This window comes from Talpa europaea (genome assembly GCF_964194135.1).
Source record: "Talpa europaea genome assembly, chromosome: X".
NCBI classification, from domain to species: domain Eukaryota; kingdom Metazoa; phylum Chordata; class Mammalia; order Eulipotyphla; family Talpidae; genus Talpa; species Talpa europaea.
The window spans coordinates 58,347,408-58,367,685 of NC_140081.1; the positions used below are offsets into that span (position 1 = coordinate 58,347,408).

Here is a 20,278-nt window from a genome sequence, read left to right on the forward strand (position 1 = left end):
AATTGCTCTGTCATTTTTGTAGACCATGCATATGATATATGTGTGCCTGCTTTATTTCTTCCATTAGAGAATAAGTGCCTTGAGGCCAGTGTTTTATTCAAATCCACACTGAATCCGTCACAGGGCCTTACCAATTAAGAGTAGCTGTTTATTATTATTAAATTAACTGATCTGTAAAAGTACAGAGTCACACACCACTTTCTAGTATCAAACATTAAATTATTATTAATTTACCGTATTCAATTCTTAATAAATTTTTATAGCCAAATGTAATTGTTCATTCCTAACTTTTTATGGGAAGGACGAAAAGGACTGATGTGATTTAATTTTTAAAAACTTTCGGCATTTTAAGAAATAGCATTTTACGTTTTGAATTATTCAGCAAATCCATTTATATATAAAATTTGTTGGCCAAATTATCAATTTCCTGAACCTTTCCAAAAATTATTTTAATATTTCCTAAAATATATTTGATATCAATCAAGAGATTGAAATCAGACTGTTTTTTATAATTTTGCTCCTCTGAAATACATTAAAAGAAGTATGCATATTTTTAATTCTATAATTCTTCCTAATCTCAGGAGAGACTTGTCATTTGTCAAATATATAAATATTTGTGTTGTATATGTGTATATACATTCATATAAACATTCATATATGTGAATGAAATATTTGAACAATACACATCAAATCTAAGGAATATTTCCATGAGCCTATTAATTATGATAATTTTTAATATTCTTTTTAAAAAAGAACTATTTATTTATGCATACAAGAACTGGGGTACAGGCCAGAGGTGTGGGGGTGAGAGGATTCACCATCGACAGAGTGGGGAGCAGAACAGGCAGATTGACTGAAATACACTGCTGAGGGGAGCAGCAGGTGAGTCAGGAGAGGTCTGCTGTGCCATGTAGTTAGCTCCCTGGCCAGGGGTCGAATTCATGCTGCAGTGGCTGCAGACAGCTTCATAGGTTGTGTCTTAACCACTTGCACCACTAGGGAGGCCCTAATGTTTAATATTCTTATTAATACTTTACACTGATTGTTTCAAAAATACCCTTCAACTTACTTATCTAAAGCTTTCTAAATTACTTAGAATGATTAAATAATACAAATAGGAAATTCATATTAATAAAGAGATGAAGTTTTTCTCCCCAAATAAAAATAATACTGTGCAAAAAAAATAATTTCAAACCTTTCATTTCAAGTTTAATATAATGCCATATTTCATAGTTAATATAATGCCATATTTTAATTACAACATATTGAGAGGAGTTACTTTGTAATGTTTATAGTAAACAACTTCAGTTTTTTATGAATTGTTTCAGAAACTGAACCATTGTGGTGAGTATTGGTTTAAAGAAACAGGTACAGATCAATCATCAACAAAATAGATAATTTGGAATGCAGTGTTTTCCTTCATCTGTAATTCATAATCCTCAGAGAATGAGAAAGAAGCTAGTTTCTAGTGGTGGAAATAAATTATCCTTTCCTCTTCATACCAATACATGAGTTAATTTCTATCATCACAAATGACACCTAGTCATGAGGAGATAATCTGCACTAATGATGATAATCTGCACTATGTTAGGTTGTAAATGTAGGAACCACATTCAAGTCTTAATCACATTTCAAACTATGTAACTTTTGATTAGTAATTTAAGCTTTTTGTAGTTATAGTTACTTCCTTTATAAACAGTGAGGTACATGTGGGATAAAAAGACCGTATTTAGTACTCTCTTTGTCAGCACATATACGGAAATGGAAAGTACAGAGACTGGCATGATCCCTGTGCAATGATGACATGCAAATTCATGATGCATTCCATATTTTTTAAATGCCCTATTTACATTGTAAGGATATAATAAAAAATAGTAGATGTAAAAACATCAATAAACATGTATTATTATTATGCAAACTGATGTTACTTAGTATTAATTCTTGGTGTTAGAATGCAGCTAAATTAACTGGTGCTAAGAGACAGATTCCTTGTAAAGCTAATTGGCCCCCAAGGAAATCAAATCTATGTTTACTTTTTAATTATTTCATATTCATGCCAAATTTTTTAATAGGTCAAAGCCATATAGTACTCTTACTTTGCATACATTTATGAGGAAAGTTAATCTTTCATTATTTTGGAGGAGTATTTCATAAAATATGTGAGAATGGCAACTCTCCTAGCATTAGAATGTGAACAGAAGTAGTTGTTGTCCAGAGTTTATAACATTTATTGATACATCTCTTATGTACTGTTTAGCCCTTAAGTGTTGCTAAATTAAATTATATGTAATATCAAGCAAACTACCACAAATGTCTTCTAAGTTTTCTTTTCTGCTATGTTTTATTGTACATGTTTAAATGTTGGATTTTATATTTCAGGCACATGGACTGTCAAGTTCATCAGGAGTTCCAGGCCCTTCACCATCTTCAATGCCCAGTGGTGGGCCATCCCCACCACCACCTCCACCACCTCCACCCCTACCTGGAGGAGCTTGTCCTCCTCCTCCTCCACCTCCCTTACCTGGAACTATACCACCACCACCACCACCTTTGTTTGGGGGACCTCCTCCACCACCTGCCCTTGGAGGAATCCCTCCTCCCCCAGGAGTAACTCTTGAACTGCCTTATGGAATGAAGCAGAAAAAAATATACAAACCTGAAGTTTCTATGAAGAGAATCAATTGGTCAAAGGTAGTACTATGATAAGAGCTTTTTGTTTTTCCCTATACAAGTTGATTATTAATATGTGAATAATTGCATTGTTATATACAAGTATTATATAATGTCTGAGAATATGACTGCTGACTCTTTGTTTACCTTTGAGCTCATCATGTTATAATCATCCTTTACTCTAGTACCTGTATAACTGAAAACTCCATGGATAAATTAAAATTAATATATAAGGCAGAAGGAAAATCAAAGTGACAGTCATGTTAGAGAATAATATTCAAAATATATCTCAAAATGAAAAATAATTTTGATTCTTTGACCATTTTTTGCTTTAAGTACGAAGAGTTATATATATTGTTTTTATTATTGAACCTTGTAATCTTAGTTAATTATGTTCTTAGAGACTATTTTTGTGTTTGTTTTATTTTTATTTTTCTAATAAAAGGGATTTCCCAGACTTTATTTACCACTTGGTTAAAAAAATTATATTGTTCTCATGGTGAATTGTAAACTGAAAGGCATATGCATATATATATATATAATATATATATATGAGATATATGTATATCAGTTTGCTTTCTATTCATCTGTCGATTTGAATTATTTAGTTTTAAATTTTCAGATAGTATAGAATAAATAGGTAATAATATTCATAGTGATATAATCTAGTTATATTTTTGATATATGAACGTATTTTCTTTGAATTTTGTTTTTGCTTTATTATCATGCAATATGTCTCAAAAATTATTACTCAGATTGACAAATTCACTATGAAATAATCTTCTAATGAATGTGTAATTTCCCAGACCACCATTTGGGGAAATGACTCATTCAAGATCATAAATACAGTGATATCTTACAGTGTCCATATAATAAATTGATTAACCAGAATAATGAATGAGTCATATTAAAATTAAGCTTATACTTATGCTTTGCTCATGAGTAAATGAATTATAAATGGTTTTGGAATGCAGTTATCTTTTTATTAGCCCCAACCAACAAATTATTAAGTTCCAGAAGCTGTTGGTCTGATTATCTGTGTGTATAAATATGATATATTTGTTAATTTTTATCATATAATGTAATAGTGCTTGTGTATCACAAAGTGTTACTGTATATTGGAAAATATACAGTTTTAATCTTGGCTTTCAAAAGTGCAATTCTTTGGAACTATACTGCCTGTATTTAAACTCATCTACACCATTATCTAGCATGGGGGGCCACTTAAAATTTTGGGAGGTAAGTTTCCTCATCTTTAATATCTAACAGTGGATAATAATAAGCCATGCTTCAAAGGATTGCTGCAAGTATTAGATTAGATGAGTTAATATATACACTTAAAGCAGTACCGTTTGCATAGTAGGAATTATGTAAGGTCAACTACTGTCGTGGCTGTGACTTTCAACCTAGTAGTAAGCATGAAGAATTTGTTTTCCTAAATTTTTGTTTCCCCATTTCTACCAATTCAGGAGCAAGAAGAACATATTTGTTAGTTTTGGAAGGGATTTACTAAATTATTTTAAGATTTCTTCTAGTAAATTTTTTTAAATGTAACTTGCTATATCTGCTATTGTTATCATGTATGTTTTCTGTATACCAGTAAAATTCTGTGACTTTCTCAATGAATATTTCTTTAAAAAGTATTATTTTTGTATCATTTTAATAGATCCTAAAATTTATTTAGTAGATAGATGAAAAAAGGATCTCTCAATCAATCTTGGTTAAATTGAATTCTTTGAAAAATGAAGTATGTAGTAATAATCTAGAAATTTGTCTATGTTATTTTTGTTTCAGATTGAACCCAAAGAATTATCTGAGAATTGTTTCTGGTTAAAAGTTAAGGAGGACAAATTTGAAAATCCAGATCTCTTTGCAAAATTGGCATTGAATTTTGCTACCCAGATAAAAGGTATATATATATATTTTTTTTTAAATATAAATTCCTGATCCTTATACACTGAATTCAGCACTTTGCTAAAAATTTCTAGTAATATGTATATGTATAATCGTTATAACCAGACAGAATCAAACATAAATAAGCATATTGACTATATATTTACTCAGCAACCAAAGGTTAGCTCTTTAATGAATCTATCCTTCTAGTGCGTCAGCATTGTCATAAAATAATAATACTGCTACCATTGTGCTTAGTATTTCCTCTTTTGTTTTACCTATCAATTTCGTTTCTAGGAAATTTTATAGTTCTTTTTCCTGTAAGTAGATTTTCTGGTATAATGTAACCATCTGATACATAATATCTTCTGATTTTCTAATAGAGTGCCTTCTTTATATTAGATCCTAAACTTCTTATGATTTTGATACATGATGTTGATATTATATAGTTAATTTATCGATCTCATATTTAATCATTGTGGTGTTTGAATTTTGGCATTTTATTTTAACATTAATACTTTACAAATTATTGTAGAATTGATAGTTCATTTAAGCATACGAATTTTTTTTTAGTCTGAATAAGTTTTTATAAACAAGAAATTGATATTTTCCATATGTTCATGCTTTTGAAATTAGCATCTTTGCCATTCATTTGTCTGATTTGTCATAACATGCTGAAGAATGTAAGAATGTGAATTTTGGAAGATTCAGAGAAAGGTGAAAATTATTCCTTTATAGTCCATCTATATATTTTTTGTTGTTCCCTTGTATATTGAAGTTGCCACACTCAAAGAAATCTGAGGTGATTAGAGTATTCTTGAGAATTTCGATATTTAAAATATTTCCTGCACTAGGTCTTTTTCTTCTTATTATTAGGTATATAGTGGAATTCACATTTAAAGATTTCTTCAATTACTGTATAAGTTTCATTTTTATTATAAGCACTTTTTTAAATTGAAAAAGGGAAAATTGTATCATGTTAGTCATAGTAAAATAAAAAGATGTGTGATAAACATATCTTTTCAATCTCAAACTTACATCTTCTTCCCCAGAGAAAACCACTCTTACTAATATCTCACACTGCCTCCTATAAATAGTTTATGCCTCCAGGAGCATATGTGTATTTATCATGTTTTGTTTTTCACTTCCTGCTGATTTCATTTCATGTATTTGGATATTATTCCAGAATAACTTGTGTTTATCTACTGTGCTCTTTTGTTTTAAAGATTTATTTATTTATGCATACAAGAGCTGGGGTACAGGCCAGAGATCTGGGGGTGGTGAGAGGATTCACCAGAGGCAGAGTGGGGAACAGAATAGGCAGACTGACCAAAACACACTGCTGAGGGGAGCAGCGGGCGACACAGGAGAGGTCTACCTCGCCATGTGGGTTGCTCCCTGGCTGGCTGGGGATCGAACTCGTGCTGCAGAGGCTGTGGATTGCTTCATAGTGAGGTGCTCAACCCCTTGCGCTACCAGGGAGGCCCACTACTTTGCTCTTTATATATACTGGACAGAATTCTGTGGTATGGACCTATTTATTTGATTTAACAGAATTAACAGTTCCTCAATTAATGGATATTTGATCACTTTATGTCTTTTACTATTTCATCTAATGCTGAGGTGAATAATACTTTTGCATTCATGTTAGTTGTAATATTAAAAAAAAAAACTGAGAGTTCATCTGAGCAAAAATTTATTTGAATTGGGCAGTGTTAACCTGGAAGTGGTTAAGAATGTTCCAGTGGCAGGTGTCAGGGGAAATACTTATATAGAAAAGGCAAAGAATGGAAATCATATCATTAAAAATACCATATCGCCTTCCATAGTGCTATGTCCATTTATAGTGCCACCTGAAACATATGAGTATCTGTTTACCCATCACTTTTGCTCATCTCAAAAGTGATAATGGTAAATTGTTGATATTATAATTTTCATTTCTTACACTAGGAATGAAATCAAACAGATTTTCCTTTATTTATAGGCAATTTTAATTTATTTTTCTGTGAATTTCTCCCTCTGTTTCTTTGCACACTTTGTGTTGAACAGTTAAACTTCTACTTATGGATATATTTGTTTTTAGACCCACAAGTATCATAGGTTTCATAAAATGTTAGGTTTAGACGTGACTAAGCCTAGTCTCTTTATTTTACAATGAAGAAAATGAAGTTTGAAGCATAGAGGTAACTTTCAAAGCCATTAGAGAGTTTCTAAACGTAGTGTGGTATAGTGGGAAAAAAAAAAAACCAAATAGGTGAAATAAAGTCCCATATATTTGCATTGCAGCTGTGATATTGTTAACCCCTGAGGTTGAATTTTCTCATCCATAAAATGAATGTATACCTAGTAGTGTTGTGAAAAATGAGATGGATACTGAAAACATCCAGCATAGTACAGGGTATCTAACAGGCACTTAATGAATATTAATTCCTCTTCCCTTTCATTCATGTGGAGAGTGTGTGTATGTGTGTGTTATTGACACTTAATACAACTGTTAAGTCAGCAAGAAATTTCCTGCTCTTTTGAGCAGCACTTGTTAGTGCCAATCAGTTACAATAGAAGCAATTCTTATCGCAGCTGCTAAAATCTAGTCAAACTACAGTAAAACTAAAAAAAATCATTTGAAGGCTCTCATATAGTCACGTGCTGAACATACTGTGCTTTCATTCCTCTTGACTCTGAAAATTATCTAAGTTTTCTTGTGCTACTTACTACTATTTTTACTTTACCAATTTTGAACATTTGAGTAAAAATCAGGACAGGGACACCTTTCAGCACCATTAGTTTTACTAAGATGTATCTTTGAAGGGACGTTTAAATAAGCATTTAAGCATCACAGCATATCCAGATGTGCATAATATAAACACAACAAATCTGAATGATGTAAAACTTCCATTTATTTTGGTAACAATTAGTCACTATTTTTTTTTGTTCTTTTTTTAAGATTTATTTATTTCTTTATACAAGCACTGGGTACAGTCAGAAGCGGTGGAGGGTGAGAGAATCACCAGAGCCAGAGCGGGGAGCAGAACAGGCAGACTGACAAATATACACTGCTGAGGGGAGCAGTGGGCACTGCAGGAGAGGTCTACGCACCATGTGGGACCCATGTGGGACCCATGTGGGACCCATGTGGGACCCTCGCCTGTGGCCGGGGATGGAACCGGCGCTGCAGAGGCTGCGGGCAGCTTCGCAGCCCAGTGCTCAACCACTGAGCCACCAGGGGAGGCCCAACAATTAGTCACCATTGATTGATCTTACTGTAATGGATGAAGTTCTTGTCAGACCTAGTACTTTTATTCATAATTTGGTCAATGGGTGGCAGGGTCAGTAAGAAATCAGCAGATGGACCCGGGTCCATCTGACTGGAAACATACTGCCCTAGCTTTCCCAGATCCAAGGCACCATTTTTTTTGGCCTTTCTGTTGCTTTTTGCTTTTCACTCATCTACGTAACAGAAGGAGCAACACACTCATTGTCTTTAATATCTACTTCTGAATTTCTTAGACCCTGTGTTCCAAAACCTCTGAGAACTACTCCTACTAAAAGGAATTTGAGAGTTCATGTCTAAATGCATAGTGAATAAATCATTACTGGTCTTTGTTTTTAGAGAATGTTTAATTGTTTAAAGTTGCTTTGGATTGCTAAATAGAAAGAAGTTTTAAAATATGCTAATTATTATATCTATAATATTTAAATGTGCAGATATTTAATATATTAAAATACTATCAAATGTACTTTCCATTTTTATTACTAATTTTTAGAGTTTTAGACAAATTATTTTAGTATTTTTATTATAAATGAAATTATTTTGCTTTAGGAGAAATGGTTTTCTCACTTCATTTAATTTATAATTGTAGACAGTATTCAGCATGTGCAAGGTACTATGCTAAATGTGAGGGGGGAAAGAGTAAGTTCTTGTCTCTGCACCAGGGAACTCATCATCTAGTGATGGAAAGAAGAGACACATAACATTTAGTCAAACTGTACTAAATGTTAGCATACATATTTTTAAAACATTGTGGAACACAAGATGGAAATAGTTAATTTTGAGTAGGGCAAATAGTGATCCCAGAGGTGATAGAATTTCATTAGTGGAGGAAGAAAAGAAGACATTCTAGGCAGATAACACCAGTCAGCAAAGTATGGGAGGAGTGAAGTGCATACTTTGTTGAAAGTACTGCCTATTGGATTAGAAATTAGGGGCAAATGATAAAGGTGAACTTTATACTAAATAAATACATTTTTATTCTTTAAGCATTAGGGGCCCAATAATTTGATGGCTAAACATTGCACAGGTCTCTGGTAGACAGGTGATGGAAATTTACACATAGTCAATGGGGTATTGATTGTTAGCAAATACCATAGGCTAGTTAAAATATTATGATATTGTTGTAAGGTTTTAATTTAAACACTAGTTTCCAAATCCTGTCTTGCCATGCCATGTGATATATTGGTTCTTACAAACTATAATGATGCTGTATATCAAAATAGATCTCAAAATGTTCTCTGGATTAATGAAATATATATATGTATAAACACACAAATATATATATCTACATATATGTATGTATATAGAGTTCAGAGGAGGCTGAGAAGACCCTGTTAGTACTTTGAATATACATTATGTATGTTCTGTTGGGATTTGTATGTGTATTCTAGTTTTAGTTTATTTTTTGATTTGATGATATTTGGGGACACATAAACAACAAGGCTCTAACAATAATGTCACTTTCCTTAAAAAAATCTATAGTAATTATAGATAATAGTGATATTATATAAGAATTAAAGTAATGGTAGTTAATATTAACTAAAATTGAAATAATAGTAAAATATGTATGTTATAACTGCTAATCCTAATTAGAATTTCTAGGGTTCTCTAGAGGCTTCTGGAAAGAACAAAGATAGTGTGTATGGAAGATGTAAGCAATTTCTTTGGTTTTAATGTTGCTTGGAGGAAATATAAGAAGTAAACATAAGAGGTTAATAAAATTTAGCTTCTTTAATAATATATTTCTGCAGTGTAATTTAGCTTTAATAATAGAAAATTTAGGTGTATTAATATTTCAAATTCATATGTCATTTTACAATGCTTGAAGTATTGGATATAAATTCAAAATCATGGTAGAACTGAGTTTGAAGATATATTTATGTAAAAGCACTTTTCCTCTACTATCAAATTTTAAAGTGTATGTTTTAGCTTTAGAATCTGTTGGCTGCTTTTAAAGATAATCACCCTTGTTTGGTTGCTTAATACAGTCTGTTATATTTAATGAAGGAATAAAAAAACAAAAGAGTGGTAAGATCTAATTCATCTCTATCTTCATTATATAGAAATTATTGGAACTGACTTGAAAATAATGAAACGTCTGTCTCAAAATGAAAACCCCACTTAAAATGATGCTAAAGTGACCTGAGTGACCTGGTGTCCTAACTAATAATTTGTCATCTTATGATACAACACCCTTGTTCTATAGTGTAGATGCATAGGGGAACAAACTGAGAAGGCTTAATTCTTTCACACAGAAAACAAACAAACATATATACTTGTATATAATTTCATCAACTTATTATATATAACTTCTTTGCACTTCTATAAATTAGTTAACCCAAACTTTTTTATTATGAACAGTACATGTAAGTGTTTTAATTTATGACATATACATTGATTTCCAATTGACATTTTCTAGAATTGACTAATTACCTCTGTGTAGAAGAGGGAACAAAGAATTTGTAAACCAGAGATATATACCATTGCTAAATTTTGAATCACTAATTGAAGTTGAGACAGAGTATGTTCAGGTTTCTTAGTGAGTAGACTGCAAAATGTCTCTATATTTACACACTGGTGATGTTGTAATGACACTTCGGCTTCTACTGACACCATAACTACTAATAACAACTTATAATGTCAATCATAATAGTAACAATCTAGCATACTTACTCACAATTTACTTTATATCTATTATTATAAATATTTGTAAGGTGATTTAACTTTAATAATATTTACTTAATATTTTTAAAGATTTATTTATTTTTATTTATGCATACAAGAGCTGGGGTATAGACCAGATGTACAGGGGGGTAAAAGGATTCACCAGAGACAGAGTGGGCAGCAGAACAGGCAGATTGACTGAAATACACTGCTGAGGGGAGCAGCAGGCATGGCAGGAGAAGTCTGCTGTGCCTTGTGGGTCAGCTCCCTTTCAGGGGATTGAACTCATGCTGCAGTGGCTGTGGATTGCTTCATAGTGCTGAGACTTAACCCCTCACACCACCAGGGAGGTCTTTAATAATATTTATTAATATATTTTCATACTTTTTTTGTTAATTTTTTGTTAAATTTTCAAATGTGACATTCAGATTTTTACTTCAACAATGGACTATGGTTGATTAAGTCAGTAAGTTATCATTTATTGTTGATTCGCATAAATAAATAGAATGTCAGTGTGCTCACATAAACATCTATATCCTAATTTATTGTTTGACCCCAAGGAAACCATTTGATTTCTTATTGTTGATTCTATTTGATAGAACATATAAATTGAGGGCCTCCCTGGTGGCGCAAGGGGTTGGGATACAGCACTGTGAAGCTGTCCGCTGCAGCGGGATTTCAATCCCTGGCCAGGGAGCTACCCAAATGTCACGGTAGACCTCTCCTGTCTTGCCCACAGCTTCTCTTAGCAGCATGTTTTGGTCAACCCGCCTGTTCTGTTCCCCACTCTTTCTCTGGTGAATCCTCTCACACCCTGTGCCTTTGGCCTGTACCCCAGTTTGTGTATGCATGGCTGGATAAACCTTTAAAAAAAGAATATATAAATTGAATCTATAAAGTAAAATAATGATCAGTAAAGTAGAAAAAATATCAATAGTTTTGTGAGAGAAATATATATCACAGACTCAAAAAAAATCTAATATTTTTAACAGTTACACATGTTAATGCTTTTGTGCACTTACTATATATCAGAAACTTTGTTGAGTGTTTTGTATGGATTGTATCATTTAATTTTGGCATCTATCCTATTCTGTAGATACTATTAGTATAGCCATTTTGCAGATGATCAAAGCAGAGCTGGAAATCAAGCTCAAGCAAGATGATCCTACTTTGCTATGCTTAGTCTATGAGCAAAGGACATGGGGATAGATACATTATAACAATCCACAGGTCATGCTTTTCTTTTTTTTTTCTTTTTTTTTTAATAGAGGCATGCTTTATTTATTTATTTGTTTGCTTGCTTGTTTATACATGCACTGGGTACAGTCAGAAGCGCGGGAGGGTGAGAGAATTCACATATACCAATTTATCTCTCCCTCTTTCTCCCTGAGTTATTCCTATGTTTATTTTCCTCCTTTTGTAAATAAGCACTTTATTAACCTTTTTGTGTGTATCTGCGCTTGAGTCTCATTATAAGTCCCTTTTAAGCATGCGGATGAGAACCCTCAGTCAGGCCCACCCATTTAACTTTGGGTTGTCCTGTAACAGTTCTTCTCTTGTGCCTTAATTTTCTTTTTTTTTTTTTAAAGATGTGTTTGTTCATTTATTTATTTATTTATTTATTTATTTATTTATTTATTTATTTATTTATTTATTTATTTGTTTAATACAAGCACTGGGTACAGTCAGAAGCGCGGGAGGGTGAGAGGAGAGGTCTGCGCGCCATGTGGGACCCAATTCCGGTGGCCGGGGAGCAGCCGGGGATAGAACCGGCACTGCAGAGGCTGCAGGCAGATTCGCAATCCAGCGCTCAACTGCTGCGCCACCAGGGAAGCCCATCGCGCCTTAATTTTCTTATGTGCAGAAAATCCTGTATCTACTATTGAATTCTTTCATGGTTCTATGAATTACAGTAGACTTGCCTTATTTGGTTGCTAAATTGCAAAAATCTCTTTTTATAGATTGTCTTAATTTCCTCATCTCTATTTTTCCTCTCGCGACAACAGCAAGAGGTCCAACAGATATCCCAGGATTGATGTGGTTAGGGTTGCAAGATATATATATATATATATATATATATATATATATATATATATAATACACACATACATATATATACACATATATAATAAATTCATTTATGAACTGTGCTAGGTTCAGTTTGGTCTGGGAGCATTCTGTTGGCTGGTTGCTGAGGATAGTGTACATTCTTCCGCTGGAGTTGACAGTCAGTAATGTACATATGAACTGGAAATTCAATGTTACTCTATCAGGACAATGGCTACATAAACAGAAAAGAATTGACCCCTAAAGCATTTGCTATATTCTACATATTCTTTTGAACATTTCACAAATATTAAATCATTTAATTAATTCTCTTGAAAGTAACCTGTGAGGTGTTATTATCTCCAATTCTATATATGAGATAACTGAGTCACAAGAAAATTAAATGAGGTGGGCCTCCCTGGTGGTGCAAGGGGTTAAGGTGCAACCTGTGAAGCTATCTGCAGCTAATGCAGCATGAGTTTGAACCCTGGCCAGGGAGCTACCCACATGGCACAGCAGACCTCTCCTGACTCACCTGCTTCTCCCCTCAGCAGTGTGTTTCAGTCAATCCACCTGCTCTGTTCCCCACTCTGTCTCTGGTGAGTCCTCTCACCCTCCACACCTTTGGCCTGTATCCCGGTTCTTCCATAAATGAATAGGTTTTTTTAAAAAAAGAAAATTAAATGAGGTGCCTAAAAGTCACCGAGGTAGTAGATAGCAAAACTGAGTTTTAAACTAATGCTTTTAATTACTATGCAACCTACTAAGCTGCAGTTCATTCTCATGGTATCAGTTACATAACTGATAACACAGGTTCCTTTTATATATTTATGAAATATATATCATAGAAGTGTAATCCCATTCAAATATCCAGCCTCATACATGCCCTGCCTGGTGTGGGGTTTATCTGGAAGCTAAAATTTGTGTGACAGCAGGGAAGCAAGTGAGTATGGTTCAGTGATACATGCTTGCTATGGGAGAATATACAGACTACCCACATTTCTGTCTGAGTTGCTTCTGAGTCTGTACAGCATCATTCATTCTTGGCATCTAAGTGCATTTTTTTCTGGAATCAAATATTGAAGACAACACTTGCAATTTGGGAAGGACGTGAAAAACTGCAACAGTATTTGCTGTTCTTATTTTAACCCCTTCAATTGTGTACTAATTCTTTAATAAAGGTCTCTTTTATTGAATCTCCTCTATAGAAAGCCTTTCAAAATTCTTTTTTTTAAGCCTTTCCGAATTCTTTCATAAGGAATTGCTACAAGGTGTTTTTCAAGTTTATTTCACTATTACATTAATGGCTAAACGTTCTAAGCTGATACTGCTTTCTAAATATATGCACCCACAAATATATATACATACACCTGTACAAGGTTTATATAAATGTACATAAATATAGAGATATATGTATATATATATATATAAATAACCCACCCTGATTAAAAGGAGTGGTTATTATAAGGGGTTAGTTACATTCTATTAATGTTCTTTTACATTTCTGGAGCCTTCCAGTTCATGTGACTCCTAGAGATGCTGTAATTTAAGCACCTAAATTACATTTCACACCTTTAATGTAAATATTAATGTTTTCCTAATAGTCTTGAAATATTTTGAGTTCCAGGGTCATTTCCAAATGTCTGCTAAGAATGTGTAATATAGGTATGACAGCACATTTCTTTGAGTGAAAGGGGTCAATAATCAACTTTCACAATGTTTTCTATACTTTTTCAAGTAGAAGACTTTAAAAAAGTTATTGAAAAGGTATATACGGCATAAAAGATTATGGAAACACTTAATTTTGTAACATTTTGTCTATTTGTTACTTTGAAATCATGCTCTGCCATTTTATTTTTTATTTGAAAAGCACCTGACTGATCTTTTATACGAATCACTCTATTTACTACCCACTACGACTAGCTCACTAAAATTATTGGGTTCCATAGATATTCCCTTTAAATTTCTTGTATTTTCCAAGTTTCAATTAAGGACTGAGTAATAAATATATATATATATATAATATTTGATTATTTTTTAAACATTTATTTTATTTATTTATGCATACAAGAACTGGGGTGTAGGCCAGAGGTGCGGGGGGAGGGTAAGAGGATTCACCAGGGACAGAGTGGGGAGCAGAACAGGCAGACCCACTGCTGAGGGGAGCAGCCAGAAAGACAGGAGAGGTGTATGACATGTAGGTTAGTTCCCTGGCCTAGGATCAGACTCTTGCCGCAGTGGCTGGGGATAGCTTGCTAGCTCTAATACTTAACCCCTGTGCTACCAGGGAGGACCCTATATAAAATATTTTAAATTTGAATAATCAAAAGAGGTTATATAATTGCCTTGGTACATGATGATACAGGTAATATGTGCATTTACAGCAATATTATAGGTTATACATTATGAGTAAGTCTATCAACAGTTACCTAGCATTAGGTTGCTTTGAGTAAGTTTGAATTAATTTTAACCTGAACACTGCCATTCAGGAAATTTACCTCGGAGCTAAGTATTATTCCATTTAGGAAATGCCAGTTGTTAAAATATTGGGGTTTGTGGAATGTCTGTTTATAAGACATCAGTATTTTCCTTATATTAATATTCATCATGGTGATTTTTGTTGAGAAAATGAAATGTGCTCTGTTTGATTATTTTTACATGACATAAATGAAAAACTTAAGGCATATTGTATAAATGCCTTTGATCTTAAGGACATGTACCCTGAAATTTATAAAATTAAAGCAACCAGTTTTCCTTACCATACAGAGGTAGGCAACTGGATACATGTAATAGCTCATTGCCAGTGAAAGCAGATAGTATTTTGATGCATTAATAACTTTTTTAAAAGAATTGTTTATTTATACAAGCACTGGGTACAGGCCAGAGGCATGGGAGGGTGAGAGAATTCACCAGAGACTGAGCAGGGAGCAGAACAGGCAGACGGACCAAATACACTGCTGAGGGGAGCAACGAGCGAGATAGGAGAGGTATGTGCCCCATGTGGGACCCTCCTCCAGTGGCAGGGGAGCAGCTGGAAATCGAACTGGTGCTGCAGAGACTGTGGGCAGCTTCGCAACCCAGCGCTCAACCGCTGCGCCTCTAGGGAGGCCCCCAAGTATTAGTTTAAAAAACACCTGTATTAGGCTTAATATTTTAATATGTTAACCACTGGTTGTAGACAGTATGTTTCTCAAGAGATGTTCAATGCTTTTCTCCTTTACTAAGCAGTGATTGAAGATTTTGTGAGACTAAATTAAATGAAAGTGGAGGTGATTTTTTATAAACTTTTCAGATATCATGTCTAAATTCAATGAAACTAAGCTTTGTAAAATAATCGTCCCTCTGCCTACTTCCCTCACACATGCATATTTCCCTTCCCTCAGTGGAACCAGATACCTGCATTATCAGCATAGTGACAAACTTACATTGTTTCATAAATCCTGGATCTACTTATCCTTCAGTTTTAGGAGCCACATTTCAGGGTATAGGTATTAATAAGTAATGATGGTCTACACAGAGACTAATTTCTGCAGAAATGAGTTAATAGCATTATTCTGTAGCAGTTCTTCCAAGCTCCTATTGAGGCTGTCCTTCTTGCCTTATTTGCTCATTCAGCAAATATGTATTCACTTTTTATCATATGCTATATACTACTAGTTTTCGCTGAATGCTTATTGCTCCATTAGGCCTGTGACCCACAGAATGAGCAACTGTGAATTCTCATTGGTGGAAAGGAATTTTGTTTATCTTGTTCATCCCTGAATTTTAGCTCATTAAGCAGTACTTGCTTACTTACATTCAGGATAACTCTTTCTTGTCCTATCTTTGTAACAGGTAATCCCCATCAACAGGGGATATAAATTGAAAGAACAATATCAAGTTAACTTTCACCTTAAGAATTTTCTTAGGGCCCAAATTATTATTTTTTTTTTGTTTAGGTATGTTAACTGAACCACTGTATGCTGTGATGGACAATATTTTCCAGAAAACTTCTGCTTAGTTATTCTCTTATTTCTGCCATATTATTTGAGTCTTGTTTGATTCTTAAGACTCATAATCAAAAGTTCCAGTAGACTCTGGTGTTGACCTGTATTGTGTGTGTGTGTGTGTGTGTATGTATATGTGTAGAAGAACTGGGATGTAGGCCAGAGGTGTGGGGGGGGTGAGAGGATTCACCAGAGAAAGATTGGGGAGCAGAATAGGCGGATCTACTCAAATGCACTGCTAAGGGGAGCAGGTGGTGAGATAGGAGAGGTCTGCTGCACTGTGAGTGGGTTAGCTCCCTGGCTGGGGATCAAACTCAGTCCTTAGTGGTGATAGCTTTGAGATTTAATCTCCTAGGCCACCAGGGAAAGCCCCTCAACCTATATTTTGAAGTTTGGAAATGGGAGTGAAAACAGCATTCATAGCATTCAATAAAAGGAATGCTTTGTTTGTGATGAAGACTTTTATGGGTAGTATAATAAAACTTCTCACCAGACTAGGAATTTGTTTTGCAGAATTAGTAATTGAATGTTTTTTTTTAGGGAGCTGCTTATATTTTTATCAGAAGTATTATTTTTTATTTTTAAGAAGTATGTAGTAAACAATCTTTCTAGAAACTGTGAGTCCTTTAATAGTATTATATGTGTGCATCAAATATTAAGTATTTATATTATCCAGCTACTGTGTGCAGATGTGAGTCTATGCCTTGGGGAGATTTGGGTGTAATTAAGGCAGATGTGATCTTGACTCTCTTAGAAATCATAGTCTAACAGAAAAAATAAAATAATAGAGATGTAATTAAGTTAATATGTATTTCAGATATTGTTAAATATTCTAAAAAATAAAATGTAGAAATATGATAAAGCATTACTTATTGTGATAGATAAGGAGAATTATTTTATTTTAAGATTTATTTTTATTTATTTATTCATACAGGAACGGGGATGTAGGCCAGAGGTGTCGGGTGGGAGTGGGGTGAGAGGATTTATCAGAGAGAGAGTAGGGAGCAAAACAGGAAGATCTACTGAAACACACTGGTGAGGGGAACTGGTGGTGAGACAGAAGAGGTCTGCTGCACCATGTGTGTTAGCTCCCTGGCCAGGGATCGAAGTCATGCTGTAATGGCTGGCAATAACTTGGTAATGCTGAGACTTTAACCCCTGTGCCACCAGGGATGTCCAGGAAAGTTATTTTAAAAGCATATGATTTTCGGGAATTTACAATACTTATCTTTGGAAGCAGAGTCCAACTGGACTTGTGAATTGGTTGGGTACAAGGAATGAGAAAAGCATAAGGAATCAGTGATCACTTGTAGGTTTGGAGCCTGAACTACAGAAAGTAGTGTTCAGTAAATATTCTCTTCTAACCACTGAATCAGTGGAGTTAGTGTTGACAGAAGAAGTGATCTGGGGATTAAAACAATGAGATAATATAAAACTATCTTTGGATATACTGTACTAAAATTTGCATATCAGAATGCTCCCCAATCTTGGTTCCTTTTGCCAATAGAAAGGACCAGAGTTTGAGGAGAAAGAAAATAGTTTAATTTGTTGACTGATTGAGGAGGGCACCAGAGTAGTGTCTGAAAGACACTACTTCTCTTGTGGTGTCTCTGAAAGACACTACACATTCTTCTCTTTGGAAGAATACGGGGTATTTATGTAGAGTTACAAGGGAGTAGAATGTGGAATGGGCAAGGATCAGCATGTCCATTCTTGCAACACAAACATCTGGTTATTCTGGTTGATGCCAGCTTGCTTTCACCATCATCTAGTGGTCAGCAATTCTGATGGTGTCTTTGTAGGGAAGCTCTTTTCCCTTGGAATGTAAAAAAAGCAGGGTTTATGGAGCCTACAGGGAAAATAAAGGAAATGGGAAAGCTTATTTGTTGGGACAGAGAGAGACATATACTTTGTTGCTGCATCAGAAGTACAGTGCTGTTTGAATTAGTTCAGTGTTGATGCATGCAAAGAAAATGTATTTCCTTAGCATTAACCTTTGCCTCAACTCTGGGCGTTTGAGCCTCTTTTGATTTAACTATAAAGGCAATCTTTACTTTCTTCCTTTGTTTGATTATTTGGTCAAATGAACATTGTACTACTTAGTGTTTCTTTTGATTTACTCTAGGCTGAGGTCATACTATACAGTAGGTGTGAATTAATTCTAAAGTGAACAAATGTGCTCTGGTAAAGAGAGAATATTATTCTACTTCAAACTAAATCTATATTCTAAAAATAATCTTTGCATTTGTGTGTGTGTGTGCCTAAGGGACATGGAAAGTATACTGATAAAATCTCATGGAGTTCAGAATTATAGGTCATTTATCTTGGGTCTTCCACTAAATGTCTTAAATTACCATATTCCAGAGTCCTCGTTGTAGAGAGAAATAACACTCTCAATCTAGGAAATTTTAGAAGACTATGCATTATTTTGTTCTAAGCATTTAGAGTAAATTTAGCATTTATTAATTATTAGGAAATGGCCAAAATAGATTATGCATGTGTCAAAAATGTTTAAGTTTGAAATATTCTTATTGTAACTGTATTATTTATGATAGACACCAAAAGGGACTCAGTCATTTCTTGATGCTCAATGCATAAGCATCCATTTCAACTGAAAACTTAGTCCTATACAATAAATGAAATTGGTAAAGCAAATGTGATTATTGATTATTTCCTAGCCTTTTATAGCCCAGAAAACTTAGCACCAAGTCTGAATACTTGGTTTGGTCTAGCTTTCCAGTTATATATATTCATTTCTAATATTTTACTTCATTTCAGGTTAGCGGAGAGGTACTTTAGCACCATTACTACTTCATTTGTGAAAGCATTGGAGAATTGCATTCGAGAAGATAATGTCACTTCTCTGTATGATAATCTTTTCAAACAACATTCTAGTGTATTTGGAAAGTATATTGCAATTGAGACATGATATTGTATTTCAGATAGTTAATTTATTTGATTAATGAATGTCACAAAAATTATTTTATAGGGCCTCTGAAAAATATATAAGAAAATTTCAAAGCAATTATTTTAAGTGATTGGTCTCCCTTCTATTTCTAATATTTGTTTATCACTTAACATTTTGAATTAGTTCTTTGTAAAAGGAATCACACAATTCTGGTAGTTAGGTTTTCTTTGTCTTCTATAAATGGTGTTATAATGAGGATTGAAAAAACGTGTGTATAGTCATGCATGTGCAAATGTTTGTGAAGGGTCACCAATATGTTTTAGCATGTTATATAAGTTACACACGTAAACATATACTTGAATGTGTGAACTTGTTTACATTTCTCCATAAAATCTCAGTCATTCATGCACATCATAGACTAACCTGAATTCTTATCTGCTCAGTAATTCTTCTCTCATTGTCACTTTAACAAAGCAAAAAGAGTAAGGCCAATCTAGAGAAACTAGAAAGCTTAATAGCTGAACAAGTGATTTGTGCCAAGCTTGGAAGACCCCAATCTTTCAAGTTCTTTATTCCAAAGATGCTCTTTTTTCAGACCTGGTACTGAGGAACCGTAGTTATTCATTCATAAGTGTGCTCTGCTGAGAGTCTGAAAGGCTCATATGCCAAACTGTATCCACTGACTATAATACAATCCAACTAGAGAAAATGTCCTTCTCTAATATTCACAATTGTGTGTGTGTTAGCCTCTAGAGTAACCCTAGTTAGCCACTATTTTGCTTCTACTGGTTTTTATTCTTTATTCCCCTCCAAGTATTTTCTACAGTGCTTTCCTCATCT

At 33.9% G+C, this 20,278-nt stretch overlaps 1 protein-coding gene across 2 annotated transcripts in view; it reads left to right on the forward strand.

The window, feature by feature from the left end:
* DIAPH2 (diaphanous related formin 2) overlaps nt 1-20,278 on the forward strand; it is a gene marked incomplete at both ends in the record, with an annotated part of 881,049 nt that overhangs the window by 265,691 nt on the left and 595,080 nt on the right. The window contains 2 exons of one of the 2 annotated variants that reach the window (XM_084259207.1): nt 2,380-2,691; nt 4,465-4,579. In XM_084259207.1, coding sequence (XP_084115333.1) covers nt 2,380-2,691; nt 4,465-4,579 — 427 coding nt within the window. The remainder of the gene's footprint in view (nt 1-2,379; nt 2,692-4,464; nt 4,580-20,278) is intronic. The other variant, XM_084259208.1, reaches the window with a different exon arrangement.